The sequence below is a fragment of the Marmota flaviventris genome, chromosome 16, assembly GCF_047511675.1.
Source record: "Marmota flaviventris isolate mMarFla1 chromosome 16, mMarFla1.hap1, whole genome shotgun sequence".
Taxonomy (NCBI): domain Eukaryota; kingdom Metazoa; phylum Chordata; class Mammalia; order Rodentia; family Sciuridae; genus Marmota; species Marmota flaviventris.
Genome location: NC_092513.1, coordinates 58,077,841 through 58,093,445, shown reverse-complemented (window position 1 = coordinate 58,093,445; position 15,605 = coordinate 58,077,841). Strand labels below are relative to the sequence as shown.

The window sequence follows — 15,605 nt, the reverse complement described above, 5'->3', positions numbered from 1 at the left end:
TAACCCAAGTTAAAGGCAAGAGGCGGTGGAGTGTCCCCCTCCCCATGTCCATGACCACAGGCAAATCTCTCCATTAATGTCACATTGCATCTGTGTGTCTCATGGTGGCTGCCACATGTCAGTCATTAATGCATTAGCAATCACTTACGTCCACTTTCTACCTGCTAGTTCCCTGCTTGAGAAAATGGCATTGCAGGAATTTTACTTTGCGAGCCTTTAACCTTGAACCTCTGGACTAATGACATAAAGAGCTTATTCAGATATAATGCTTTACAGATTTTTAACTGGCCTCTCTCCACTCTGCCTATCGTGGGTCTCAACAGCTTGGTGGGAAAGGCCACACACCCAGTTTACCAAGGTGGAGACTGAGATGCAGAAAACCTCTGTGGGTTTGCAGGGAGTATGCGGTGTAGCTGGGATTTGAACTCAGAATTTCTTAAAGATTTGAATCCAGAAATTTTCCTAAGTGGATTAGAGTCTCTGAGGATAGAATTAAGTGACTGTTTCTCTCTACTCTCCCCGTCTTCTTCCCCAGTCTAGTTCTACAGATGTTAGGGAAGCTGTAGATACAATCAAGTGACCGAAGGGAAAAAAATAGAATTTACACAAAAAATAATGTTTTAAGTTCCATTTAGCTTATTTGAAGTGGGTGATGAGACTATAAGAACATTACTAAAATCAGGGCAAAAAAGAAAGGTGTATGTACCAATAATGTTTGTTTTTAGCTCCCTGGCAATCCTGCAAAGAGGGAAATGCAGGAAATCTTTGCATGGGAAAATTTTTCTGTTTGCTGCTCTGAGGTTTCCACCCAATGTTTTATGGAATGAATGATGTTCTTCTGGTTAACAGTTTTTTGGTAGCAAAATGTGTGCAGCATTTTTTTTTAACCTGGCCTTCAGATTGAAGGAATAACTGGAAACAGTTTAGTCAAAGCAATTTTGTGGAAGCCAGAGATGATCTACAGCTATTTTGATATAGGGATCAAAATGGGCATACCCAGCAGGGTAAAAAATAGCTTCTTTCTTAAATGATCAACCTCCAAGGCCACTTCTCTGCACTGAATCTTGACAGATGAGAGTGGTGGTAAGAACTTGGGCACTGTAGAGTTCTAGGGTCTTTGCAGCTAAGGGTGACTCAGAAGCACCATGATGCTCAATTTTTCTCTGAATGGCTCCTTCAGTGGCATCTGCTGGGTGTAGGTAGAAGCCAGGCTGTTCTAGGCTCAGTCAGGGCTTGGTTTTGATCCCAGAGCTCCCCGCTGTTGATGATGACAGGCATGGTTTTTGCCTGGGGTGTTTCAGAGCAGGTATTGCCCAGGAAGCTACCACGCTTGTAGGAAAACCTTGGGAAGGCACAAAATCTAAGCCACTTTCTTATGTGCCTCTGAGGAGGAATAGGTTGCAAAATGCACCTCCAATTAATGAAACAGATTGACCCAAGGATGGAATGGCTTTTTTAAATTGGCTATTTAAGTGTAGGGGAATGTCCATCAGACAGTGATTTTGTTCTGGCATAACTTTCATCTGTTTTGGGAGGGAGAAATAATGAGGTGAGTTGTTTGGAAACATCTTGTGATAATGCTGTCCTAGGAGGCTTGACATTGCAAGACAGACCCTGCATGTCGACTGCATGCTGTCCTGTGGTGAAATCTCAGGTGGCTTCATTAAACGAAGAGTAGTGGCAGGAGACATCAATAATAATGTTATTACTCTATTTGCATTTTAATGTTTCCTGTCAGTAATAGATAAGATCTTCATATCAATTACATAATGAATACTTGGGGTCTCATTTTGGGGTCTTTGCTCTTCCATGCTCATCTGTGAATATATTAATTTGTTCATGCTTTTTACGCTGAAGCATGGAGGCCTCACTCATCAAGATAATAATAAAACTTAACATGCAGGTGGCTTTTTTTCTTCTTGTCTTAAAACATTTTGTCCTCAAAAAATAATCCCTGGAAGTTGGTAATGCCTTGCATATTTTATAGACAGAGACATGGACTGGGGCCTGGAGTGGCTGGTCAGTAGCAGAATTCAGGATGTGAACGCTGACCAGCTTTCAGGGACCAGGCACAGTATTCTTCCCATGGCACTGCAGTTCCTCTCCATTTGGAACAGAATATGCACCTTTGAATGTCATTTGTGCAGCTGGGCTGGAGCAAAAGAGCAGTGTGTTTCTTTGAATGAACCTAATTAACTCATGAGAGAATTTGGGGACCATAGGTTTTAATAAGCTGTATCTGGGTCTTCTCACTCTGAGAACATCATGGCTTTTACTTCCCTGATACTTTGAGTTTGTGAGTACTACACATTGGGGGTACAGAAGTGAGCCAAACAGGTCAGGTTGCTGGCCTCAAGGGTTTGCATTTCAGTGGAAGAGACACACAAAAATATATGTGTAATGACACACCCAGAGTGGTGCTACTAAGAGAGTAACATCATGCCCTGAGAACAGGTATAGTTGGAAAACTTGAGCTAATGATGGAAGGCTTCCCAGCAGATGTGACTTTGGAGGCTAATATTTCTTGGTGCACAGCAGAATGTGTCAAAGAAAATCTAAGGAAAAGTTCCCCCTTATGTCTGTTTGATAAAGACTAGGAAAATAAATATTAAAGCATTAAATGTCAAACATGACCTTTTATTTTTATTTATTTATTTTATTTTATTTTCTAATTTTTTAAAAAATTCTTATTGTTGGTTGTTCAAAACATTACATAGTTCTTGACATATCATATTTCACACTTTGATTCAAGTGGGTTGTGAACTCCCATTTTTACCCCGTATACAGATTGCAGAATCACATCGGTTACACATCCACTGATTTACATATTGCCATACTAGTGTCTGTTGTATTCTGCTGCCTTTCCTATCCTCTACTATCCCCCCTCCCCTCCCCTCCCTTCTTCTCTCTTTACCCCATCTACTGTAATTCATTTCTCCACCTTGTTTTTTTTCTTCCTTTTTTCCCTTTCCCCTCACTTCCTCTTGTATGTAATTTTGTATAACCCTGAGGGTCTCCTTCCATTTCCATGAATTTCCCTTCTCTCTCCCTTTCCCTCCCACCTCTCATCCCTGTTTAATGTTAATCTTCTTCTCATGCTCTTCCTCCCTACTCTGTTCTTAGTTACTCTCCTTATATCAAAGAAGACATTTGGCATTTGTTTTTTAGGGATTGGCTAGCTTCACTTAGCATAATCTGCTCTAATGCCATCCATTTCCCTGCAAATTCCATGATTTTGTCATTTTTTAATGCAGAGTAATACTCCATTGTGTATAAATGCCACATTTTTTTTTATCCATTCATCTATTGAAGGGCATCTAGGTTGGTTCCACAGTCTTGCTATTGTGAATTGTGCTGCTATGAACATCGATGTAGCAGTGTCCCTGTAGTATGCTCTTTTTAGGTCTTTAGGGAATAGACAGAGAAGGGGAATAGCTGGGTCAAATGGTGGTTCCATTCCCAGCTTTCCAAGAAATCTCCATACTGCTTTACAAATTGGCCGCACCAATTTGCAGTCCCACCAGCAATGTACAAGTGTACCCTTTTCCCCATATCCTCGCCAGCACTTATTGTTGTTTGACTTCATAATAGCTGCCAATCTTACTGGAGTGAGATGGTATCTTAGGGTGGTTTTGATTTGCATTTCTCTGACTGCTAGAGATGGTGAGCATTTTTTCATGTACTTGTTGATTGTTTGTATGTCCTCCTCTGAGAAGTGTCTGTTCAGGTCCTTGGCCCATTTATTGATTGGGTTATTTGTTTTATTATTATTTAATTTCTTGAGTTCTTTGTATACTCTGGATATTAGGGCTCTGTCTGAAGTGTGAGGAGTAAAAATTTGTTCCCAGGATGTAGGCTCCCTATTTACCTCTCTTATTGTTTCTCCTGCTGAGAAAAAACTTTTTAGTTTGAGTAAGTCCCATTTGTTGATTCTTGGTTTTAACTCTTCTGCTATGGGTGTCCTATTAAGGAATTTGGGGCCCGACCCCACAGTAGGTAAATTGGAGCCAACTTTTTCTTCTATCAGATTCAGAGTCTCTGTTTTGATATCAAGCTCCTTGATCCATTTTGAGTTAACTTTTGTGCATGGCGAGAGAAAGGGATTCAGTTTCATTTTGTTGCATATGGATTTCCAGTTTTCCCAGCACCATTTGTTGAAGATGCTATCCTTCCTCCATTGCATGCTTTTAGCCCCTTTGTCAAATACAAGATAGTTTTAATTTTGTGGATTGGTCTCTGTGTCCTCTATTCTGTACCATTGGTCCACCCACCTGTTTTGGTACCAGTACCATGCTGTTTTTGTTACTATTGCTCTGTAGTATAGTTTGAAGTCTGGTATAGCTATACTGCCTGATTCACTCTTTTTGTTTAGAATTGCTTTTGGTATTATGGGTATTTTATTTTTCCATATGAATTTCCTGATTACTTTATCTATTTCTACAAGAAATGCCATTGGGATTTTGATTGGCATTGCATTAAAACTATAGAGAACTTTTGGTAATATTGCCATTTTGATGATGTTAGTTCTGCCTATCCATGAACAGGGTATATTTTCCCTTCTTCTAAGATCTTCTTCTATTTCTCTCTTTAGGGTTCTGTAGTTTTCATTGTATAAATCTTTCACCTCTTTTGTTATGTTGATTCCCAATTATTTTATTTTTTTTTTTTTGAGGATATTGTGAATGGGGTAGTTGTCCTCATTTCCATTTCAGAAGATTTAAGCTTTCGAATTTTATTTTAGTATCTTCATCTAAAGGGTTTAGACAAAAAAGATGATACATTATTATTACAACCTTTCAAAACTCAGTATAAAAATTGAAATAAACCCTCAAGGGACATTTTTGTATGTTTCTAGTATTTTTGTTTGTAAAATCAGTGTAAGTTAAACTTGAAGAGAAATTTTGGGAACATATCTACACACACATTGTGAGGATGGTCTTAGCCTAAACAACTCCATTTTAAAACTATGTTAAAATACAATTGGAGTCCCTACCAGACAAGTTTATAGAGCCTTCTTATATTGTCATCAAGCATGGTGTTCTTAAATAAGTCACTTTCCACAACCCTGATAAAACTCAGAGTGAAGTCACTGTCATTTTCCTTTGCCCTGATAAGAATCACAGGTGAGAGATCAGGGCAGAAACCACCAGACCAGATGCCCTGACCCAAGAATTAAAGACGTCATTAAGAAACCCAGTCATATGTGATACGGATTGAAAGGGCAAGCAGAAACCCCCAAATTTAGTATAAATGATGTAGCAAATAAGAGACATTCAACCAACCCACACTGGTGCCCCTATGCTGAAGAGCCTGATGAGGACATGTGGACTGACATCCCAACTCTTTCCATTATCTACCTAATCTTCTGTATCATCCTCACCATTCTCCAACTCTACAGCCACATCTTGACCCTGATGAGAACAGCTATTTCTCCTTATGACCATCTCCTCAACCACTCATCTGTTCCACCCATTATGAAGCCTCCACAGATTCCTGACCTGATCACTGGAGTATGAGTGAGTGTGAATCTGCTGGAATTAAAACCCAAGACTTGAGACTCTAGATCTGACACTTGAGCTTATCAAGCAGAGGGAATGTCTGTAATAAGTCTGTCATGATTAAGTATGATTGCAGTGCTTAGAATTGACTTGGAATTGATTATGTCTATTATAGTGCCCAGAATTAAAGATTGTTATTTTCTTGATTAAGAACCTATAGATGGGCAAGTTTTGTGGCTCAGTGGTAGAGGGCTCACCTAGCATGTTTGAGGCACTGGGTGCAATCCTCAGCATCACATAAAAGTAAAATACAATGAAGGTATTGTGTCCAAGCACAACTAAAATACTGAAAGAAAAAATATCCTATAGAGTGAAATTGAATTGAATGATTTAAGTGAATAAAGCATTGAAAATAGCATCAGTGCATGTACATTCTTTATTTCTCCCCTCAACTGCATGTGGCACACCTTTGCCCATCACCACACACACACACACACACACACACACACACAACCCCCCCAATTTACCCATCTACCCCCCACCCACTTTTACAAACGGGAAGCATAGAAACAAGGTGACTCTGCTTTATATCAAATTCAGTAAGTTTCCAGCCTTCCTTTCTATTGTATTTTTTCTATCCCTTCTCTTTCTGAGGAGTAACTTATATATAGAAGTAAAAGCTGTGGTATGCTCAGGGGTCAGGCTTTAGAAATAATCCCTCTGAGTATTGGTGCCATTAATAAACTGTTGATTCCATATCTCAGTGTCCTGACCCTCCTTTCTCACTAAAATTATGCCAGACTGTTAAAATTATTCCTATCAAAATGTTAGATGAAGGAATCAAAAGTAATTTATATGTACTTTCTGAGAACAACTTGAAGGAGCAGTACTGTTATAGTACCTGCAGGCATCTTAAATTGAGAATCTACTTTAATTATCAATGTGCACCTTGAGATTTGTCCTTAGGTGAACTATTATGATCCAAGAGTTCATTTCAGATCATGTGGGCAAGTTCTCAGTATTTAGGCTTATGTGCCATTTGTACTGCTGTTCATTTTAAATGGGAAATGGCAATTGAAGTGCATTTCCACTGGAAGTTTCACTTAGTTTTCAACTGAGCTTTAGAGAATTCACTTTCATTACAGTAAAATTTCCACATTTTTCCTATGTGCATATAGGTGCATGTGCTCACTAAGTACAATATTATTTGTATTAAAAACCCCTGATAAAAGTGCCATACAATTGGATGTGTCTGTGTTTCCATAGCAATTTTAAGCTGAATTTTCAGAGGAGTTTCCCAGAAGAGGTTCCGACTCAAACACACAATTTGCATCTTTTCCAATAGTCTATGAGTTGTAGCACTCATCAAGGTTGAATATCTGCTTCGTGAAAGCAATTTAAAAAAGCAAGTATGAAACAGTATGTACAGGTAGCCTCTGCATGCAGGATGAAACTTAATTCATTTTATAGATCAATTGACTTCTATTACAATTGTACTTAATTGCTTAGCTTCATAAAATTTAAAATCAATACCCTATTTCCTGTAGGCTGTACAAAGTAAAGGCTTTTTACAAATTAAATAACTAAAAATTTGACAAAAATATTAAAATTGTATACAAAAAATGATAAAAATGTTGAGTCTCTCTCCAAAAAAAGTGGCAGTCTTTCCAGTATGTCATACAATATTAATAACAAACACCATTTTTAAAATGGGTTGCTAAATTATATTATTCTGTTAGCATAAAAAAATTCTTTAAACTAACAAAGTATATTTTTATATGCTCCAGTTAAGTCCACGAATGCCATCTGATTACAATATAGTCAACTATCTTTAATTGAATTCTCACTCTTAATAAAAAAATTTGCAGAGTTTGTAAGGGATACATATTATTCTAAGACTAATAGGCTATTGTAGTGCTGTTGTCCAAGTCAATGAGTGTTTATTCACAAAGGAAATGTTCTGTTTTCTTTAGGCAGGGTTGAAATTACTACCAGCTTTTCCCATGACCTGAAAAATCACCTGGAAGAGTCAACCATCTCTAAAATTGAAGGCTTAAAAATAATGATATTCTGTGTTAAATTTCAACCTCTCTGTGGGACTACCACAAAGTGAGATTTCAAAGGTATTTTTTTAAAATTTCCCTGTTGGTTTGTTTTCTCCTTTGTATGACTGTTGAGAAGATGAAAAAAAAGTTTGTCTTTCCTCACTAGCATGCTTTTTCCATTTGGCAAATATTTATCTCCCTATATCCTGTACCTAGTAGAAAAGGCATGTTGGCTTCTCTTAAGTACATTATTCTGTTAGCATAAAAAAGTCTTTAAACTAATATATTCCTTTGTTTTCAAAGGAATATTTCACGATTTCTATAGTTCTGGTTAGTTAACTTACCTCTCTCTTTGGCTAGATGATTGCTAATGGAAATATCAGCACAATAAATATGGTGTACAAATAAAAAGTAGTGTAAAAACAGAGCGATTGAAGCAACTATAACACACATGGATTTCAAATCAGGATTTTGAATAAAAATATCCTCTTTAAATCTGCAACGTAGGAGCAGATGAAGATCCCACTTGTGAGGGTTCCTACAGGCTGAGAGCCAAAGTTCTTAAAATGCTCACACCACAGGAATGTAGGTTGAGTGGTCAAAACCCCTCCAAGTGCCTGGCAGGATCCCGCACATCTCTTCTATTTCTTGTAGAGGATCCTCGGGCTCTGAGCTACATCAAGATCATATTGGTACCCACAAAGGAAATCAATGCCTCACCTCTGAGGAAGGTAGAGTCGGGACATCAGGTACCGCTTGGTGTGACAGCATGATGTGGTACTACTGCTTGGGCTGGGAGGTATTGATGGGCACTATTGAGTTCCATCCTTTCTAGTGTTCTGCACTTGGAGGCAGCTCTCAAATTTTTGTAACCCCCCTCTCCAGCAGCCCCAGGGCCTACTAGCTTTGGGAGGCCATTCTGCCCACTGGCACTATTGCAGGAATGAGGCAGAGATGCCTGAAGGAAGACTGAGGTGTGCTGATATTTCACCCTCCAATACCCACTCTAACCTTGAGGGAAACAGGGCTTCCACGATACTGGGGCTTGTCCTACCTGTCTCAGGAAGCAACACAACTGGAGTTGTGCTCCTGATCTGCCCACTCTATACCCTTGTGCTGGTGATGTTCATTGTCCTCAAAAAAAATAAATAAATAAACAATGACAAAATCTACCCTGTGCAGCCTGTGTTAAGTGAAGGCCTGTGCTAACACTTTATGTGCAGTATTTTATTGAGCACTGACCAAATCCTTGGAAGTAGAGATAGAAGGATCCAGAGCTCAGAGATGTGGGGCAGCATCTGAGGCCACAGGACCAGCCTTGAGGGCATGCAGTGCTCTTTGCTGTGGCTTGTATAGCTGACAGCTTAAAGGCAGCTCTCTCAGGAGCACTTTAAACTGGGTGTTTGTAAGTCAAGTTTCAATTTTCATAATGAGGGACCACTGTTGCCGGGATCTTTCACTGCCACCAAAGCCATTGTGGTCCCTAGCCCTGTCCTGGTTTTAGGGTGGCTGATGCTGAGCCATCAGAGTGGAATACTGTGCTCAGAAAGGACCCATATGGCCTAACAGCAATGTCTGGTGGGTTGATTCTCTCATCTTCTATGGGTTAAGTGCAAGGAAGACTCCAGCATCCACAATGGGCTGTGCCCCCACTGTCAGAAAGGACAATGTTTAAATCAGCTTTGCTTGCTCTGCAGCCCTGTCAGAGAATCTCCTAGGTCTTGTCTTAACTTGGAAAGGCAGATACAATCAGAAGCCATGTCATAGAGAGCTCACAGCTTGCTGGTTTTGTGCTTCATGCTACTTTATTTGCTAACTCATTTTAATTCTCCTGACAAACCTGTGAAAATCAGTCTTATTTTACCTTTTCAGACTTGAGGAAGCTGAGGCTCCCTGTTTCAGACAGCTTTTTCACTCCTATAATGAAACACCTGACAAGAACAATTGTAGAGGGGGGAAAGTTTTCTGGGGGATCACAATTTCAGAGTTCCTTGCTCATGGCTCCAGTTGAGGCATAATATCATGGTGGAAAGATGTGGCAGAGGGAAACAGCTGGGAACATGGCACCAGGTAACAGAGAAAGAGAGAGAGACAGTTCTCCTCAACTTGAACAAAATATAAACCTCAAAGATGCACCCCTAGTTACACACTTCCTCTAGCCATGCCCTCCTTGACTAGAGTTAATCCTTACCAGTGGGTTAATGCACTGATTAGACACAGGTCTCATAACCCAATGCTTTCACCTCCATACTTTCTTGTATTTTTTCACACATGAGCTTTTTAGGGAACAACTTATATCAAAACCATAATGCTCCCATAGACTCTGGACTCATGGAGAACACTGAGGGGCTCCCCCATTGTGGTTCCCTGGCCTTCAGGAAGCTCCTTCTCTAGTCCATTGGTGGTGGGTACCAGTGATGGAGCTGAGGAAGTTTTCTAGCAGAGGAAGTGACCCTAAGCCTGACTACTCAGTACTGGTGGGCACTAAGCAAACTTAGGACACAGACCTGGGAGTTTGTAATATTGTCCTAAAACACCTGATCCCAGGACCCTTCTGAGTCAGTGGAGTTCTTGAGTCAGACTGATGGCTTATCCGATATTTGGGTTTCTGATGATATGGGAACCCACAGAGTCATACTGAGGAAAGAACAGGCATACATGGCAGAAAGGTGTCTCTGTGCTGCTCTTGGAGCAGCCATGTGGCCAGGACACCTAGGATGTAGCCCTGCACCCAGTATCTATCTGGACACTGGACAGGACTGATGTGCTATTGAGAAGGGATGGGAAGGCTGGGCTTCAGTGCTGTTGTACATATCTTTCCATGTCCAGGCTTAGCCCTCCTTCCCAGTCGACTTGGAACAGAGAGAATTCATTGAGTGCTCAGGATACAAGGGCATAGACTTGAAGCAGTAGCTGAGTTCTCCACATTCTTCCCTCCTGAAATGTAGCTGCAACCACTGGCTTTGCTTTCTTTCTGAGAGTAACTGTGGGGAAGACACTTCCTGCAAGGGCTCCTGTTCTGGGAAAGCACTTGGCTTAGCCCTGGCTCTCCCCAGTTCCATCCTTGGATGTGAAATCTGAGTCTTCAGAACCATGGGCTGTCTGTGTCATTGTCATCTGTTGCTTTCCCCTCACTTCCCCCACCCCATCCTTTCTCATTTCTGCAGTGTTTTCTCTGAGTGAGTGACTTCATGTAACAATAATAGTAACAATCAGGTCAGTGGGAATGTAGGAGTGCTGGTGAGGCCTAGGGGATTTCCTAGTGCTGAGGATGCTCTTGACTAGATGGAAGAAGGACCTCTTGGCTTCCCTGTGGAGAGTTTGCAGAGGAAGGTGAGAAGTAAAGGAAACACTAAGCAAGGAACTCGTTACATACAAGTCATTTGAGATTAGGGTAAGAAGGGGCATTGGGCAGCCATGCAAAAAGCATGCCCTGGGGAAGCTCAGGTACTCTTCCTCTCTTTCCCTCAAGGCTGGAGGCTGTGAAGTGAATGGATTCCTGAGTTGTCCATCATGAGGCACTGGGCAATATAAGAGAGGGTAATGTCAGGAGGCAGAGGTGCTGTCATTCCATAGCTCCTCTCTAGTTTGTGTTTCTTCCTCAAACATTTTTCTCAGTGCAACAGATAAAGACACCAGTTAGGTGTTGGTGTTGTGTAGGTGTGGAGTTTCTCCTAGTCCTAGTCACCACCCTTTCCTTCTTATTCCTGAGGAACAGACTCCATTCCAGACACTTTCTCAGCTGTGAAAATAGGTCAACAATTTGCTAGGGACATTGGAAGATTCACTGCTGCTATGCCAGGTTCAATCTGGCTTGTGGCCCAGCACAAGTGGGCAGCTACAGGGCACCTTTGCAGGACACTCGTCCAGCAGTGTCCTCAAGCCTTGACCAAGGAACTCTTCAATCTTCTTTGCTTCCCCAGCTTACCTGTGTCTGTAGGGGAGGCAGAATATATATGTGATGGGCAGCACCATCCTTCTTCTGTGGCTGAGTACTGTTCACTTGTGTTCTCCAGGCCCTAGGAGTGCAAAACACCTATTCTTGTGTGGCTGCACAGGCTCCTAAGAATGGATATGAGCTCTCTGGGGGAAGTCTGTCTTCTCAGTGTGTTGTCTCTGTCTGAGGTTTTTCTCCAAGTGTCTTTGAGAAATTGTTCTTGATGTGGTTCTGTGTTGGAAATATCTGGGAGGATCTCATTTGGTGTCTATGAATATCTCTTAGTCAGAGGGATTTGGGGGGCTTCTTTTTGAGCCTCTGTGGTGGTTTCAGTGAGAGTATCTATGGAGGTCTCTGTGGGAAACTCTGAAGATCTTGTGGAGTCTCTGGAGGTCTCTGTGTGGAGGTCTCCAGGGGGTCTTTGTGGGATCTCCCTCTCACTGACCTTTCATAAAACAGCAGGACCAGTAGTCATGGGATTTTCTCTTTGCTGTTTCAGGCTGGTTTATCGATGTGGCCATCTGTAACACTCATCCTTTTAGGAGACCTAGGATGTGGGTAAAAAGAGGTCTTTGGAACCCATCCAAACTGGCCTCCTAGTCCCACATTCAGGGTCCTGACAGGTATGGATACAGAACCTATAAGTGTATTCTGTTCCTGGTGGCACTTCCTGGCACAGGACTCTCCACCATGGAATAAATATGGCCACGATGGTGGAGTCCATTGCCCACCACACATAGGCTTGTGGAATAGTATGGAATGGCCCAGGGAAATGATCACTCCTCTCACTGTTTTACAGCCATCCTGGTTTTCTGTGTGGATGACCCCTGAAAGAGGAAACCTCTACTAGAAGAAGAGTGAGGCTCAGCAGAAATGAATATTTATCTCCTTCCAGTCTAGTAAGCTCACACATTTTGGATAGGTTACTTTCCTTTGTATATACAAATTCTGTCAAATCATTTCTTCACCCATTTGTCTCTGGACAAGGAAATTCTAGAAGCCTGGATGGAACTGCTTTGAAACCCTATGCCATGACCTTGATCTTTTTAGATACCCCACTTTGTCCATGGAAGCAGTGCTAAGGCCAGGTACATGTGTCAAGGTCCCTAGGCTGAGTCACAGCCAGAGTTCCCTAGTCCTGGGTACTCCACCAAATATCAGGTCATCTCTTCTGGAATTTAAGAGGCAAAGATGGGCAGAAGCAGACTTAGTAAATTTACTCTTAGGAATTTAACCTTCCTTGCTTGAAGGCTTTGCATTATTTCTATTGTGTATTAGAGCTAAAGGGCTTTCTCCAGGCCTGTAGTCTGGAAACCACAGTAGACGGGCCCTGGAATTGGTCTAGGCTGAACCAGTGAACACCTCAGACAATCTGGTCTCCTTATGCTAGCCTGGTAGCTAGCATGGGAAGGCAGTGGCTTCCTGTTCATGGCACTCCATGGCATCCAATTATGCTCTTCCTTCTGTCTTGGCTCTAAAAGTCAATTATTCTACACATTCCACTTTATATCTACCATGCACTACTATCAGTCAGATAGTGTATGCACAGTCCCTTCTAGAGGAGAAGAGAGGTGACCATGCGCAGGGGCCATGCAGCACTCAACAGAACTTTGTGGCCCCCACTTAGATGCAGAGTTACAAGTTCTATCTTGGCTGCTGCTCTTGAAAATGTTGGAATCAGATGTGGAGTTGAGTGACACTGCCATGTCATTAAGGCTGAGCTAAGAGGGGTTGACAGTCCCATCTATATTCCAAACAATATCAGGGAGAGAAGGGGCTCCCACATCAAACACACTTCTTTCCGCACTAGAAAATCTAAGGAACAAGGTTTTCCTAAATTTAAGACCAACACACTAATTTCCCCCCCAACATTCCCATGCCTACTTTGTCATGTGTGAAGCTACTGGATTCTGTCACTTTTATACACCCATTCCCAAAGTTGTATACAGTTACAGAGATAGGGAAAGCAAGGGAAAGTTTGATAGAGTCAGACTGTGGAGTGGGGTCTTCACAAAATTGCCTCATCCTGAGAGGGCTCAAGGCATTCTAATGTTTGTTTCTGTGATGACTGAATGAGGAATCCTTCAGGCACAATGAGAGAATTTGAGATGAGGGTGGGTCCTCTGAATGTCCTGTTCCTTCCAGAAGCCACTCTGAGAAAGAGTAAACACCAACCCCCTTCATACCCCACAGGAGTACACACAAAAAATATCAATATATCTGATGAGAAAAGGGAAAAAAAACAATTTATTAGGAAGCAATTGAAATCCCAGAAGGGAAGAAGACATTAGTCTTTAGAGAAGGGGTTCACATGATGACAGTTTTTCTCCCCTTGAATTCATTTTTTTTTCTGAAAGTTTTTTCACCAGGAAACTCATGGTAAACAAGACCTTGTTGACCATGCACATCACCATTTTGAAAAAAACAAGTTGGGTAACGATGAAGGTGGCTCAAAGTGCTCACCCCAATTGGCCTGAGTTGGAAGGGGGTGGCTGGAGGCTCAACATTCCTAGGCTTGCAGGTCCAATTATTGTCTTCTGCCCACTTGTTCTTGGGGCTGTGGTCCTTGGGTTTTGCTTGGGGACCAGAGGCAATGTCTATAAACATTTGTCTTCTCTCTGGGTAGGAAGAACCCCTGGGTTGACAAGATTGCCTACCCAATAGCATCTGGGGTTCTTCTTTATGCCCATATAACTCTGTTGGAAAACTTCTACGTTGAAGTATCAGCTTGTCCATCAGGGTCTGTCCAACAACTCTCATGAGGGCCTGGGGTTCAAGCACCCTAATGTCCTTGGATATTTGGCTTGTGGCTGATTTCTGGGTATGGGTGGTAGCTGACAGGAGGTTGACTTTATTCAGGGAATTTTCCTTCCCTTTTCCTTTTTGATGATTGTTAAAAGACTGCACAAAGTCCTTCATTTTGATATTACAATAGCTTATTTGAGGATTCTGTTCCTTCTCTGGAAAGCAAGGGAAGGACTTGGTTGAAGTAGTGTCTATATCCTTGACTTTGTCAGAAGGGCTCAACCCACACTCTAGGGAACTTCCTTCCTCCTCTCTTGGTCTGGACCTCCGAAAGCTCTCTTGGCTTTTATTTAGACAAATCATTTCAGTGTCATTCTTTCCAGGAACCTCAACATTTGTGACTTTGGATTCCTCCTGCTCCTGGCTGCTCCCTGCCTTCATTACATCATCACATAGAGCTTGGGATATTGACTTGTGAATCCTGCAAAAGCTCTTTGAGTTGGACAGGGACACTCCAGAATGTGAAATATCTGTGGTGGAGAGCTCATTAGTGAGGCAATCTTGCTGGACTCCAGTGAACTGGTCTTGGTGTTGCTCCTCTGTCTCAACCTCCACTTTGACCTGAAAACCACTACATATCTTTGTTTTCAGGTTTTGGTCTCCTGGATCTTGTGAAATAGATATTCTAGATGGGGAGGGGCTTTTCATGTTTCCCAGAGACCCTACATTCTTCAGATTCACATTGATGGTTTGGGAGTTTGCCATCACAGAGGCTTCCACTGTCACTTCCCATTCAGATGATTTCTTCTTCTCCAACTCTGTCTCCTTTGTCTTTTTAGCTGTTGATGATTGGGTCCCTACTTTAATTTCCAGCATTGTCGCACCAGGACATGGGTATCCTGAGGCCACATCTTTACTCTGTTTCGGTGTCTCATAACTGGCCATATCCAGGCTTAGACTGGGCTCCAGGCTAGGTTTTCCAATACCTCTAAAAACTGTACTCTGTTGGTTCATGTCCAGATGGCTATAGGTATCAGAAGGCATGGAGGCATCTGAAGTCATATGCCTGCCACCCAGTGGGGTGCCTCGCATGGTCTTCTGAACTTCTGAAGGTGAGAGTGCAGGAAGGGGGTTATGTAAAGTGGGAAATGAAATTTTTATTATTACCCTTTTTCCCTGACCTTTCTGAGGAAGTTCTTCCAGGAGACTGCCAATTTTTGCAATTGAAATGGCCCTGTAGTCACTGGAGGCTGAGGAGGAAAAGGCAGGCTGTGGAAGGGGTGAGGTTTGAGCCTCACCTAAGGTGTAATTAATGGGATCAAAAGCCTGGAGGGATGGACTCCACCTACGCCTCACCCGAGACCTCATAATATCTGTTTC

The 15,605-nt window shown here is 41.9% G+C and overlaps 1 protein-coding gene across 1 annotated transcript in view; it reads right to left on the bottom strand.

The window, feature by feature from the left end:
- The window catches only part of LOC139702159 (spermatogenesis-associated protein 31E1-like), a 66,432-nt gene that overhangs the window by 17,832 nt on the left and 32,995 nt on the right, over positions 1-15,605 (bottom strand). The window contains exons 5-7 of the mRNA XM_071602599.1: positions 15,407-15,475; positions 14,138-15,331; positions 9,408-9,460 (exon numbers count right to left, since the gene is read on the bottom strand). Coding sequence (XP_071458700.1) covers positions 9,408-9,460; positions 14,138-15,331; positions 15,407-15,475 — 1,316 coding nt within the window. The remainder of the gene's footprint in view (positions 1-9,407; positions 9,461-14,137; positions 15,332-15,406; positions 15,476-15,605) is intronic.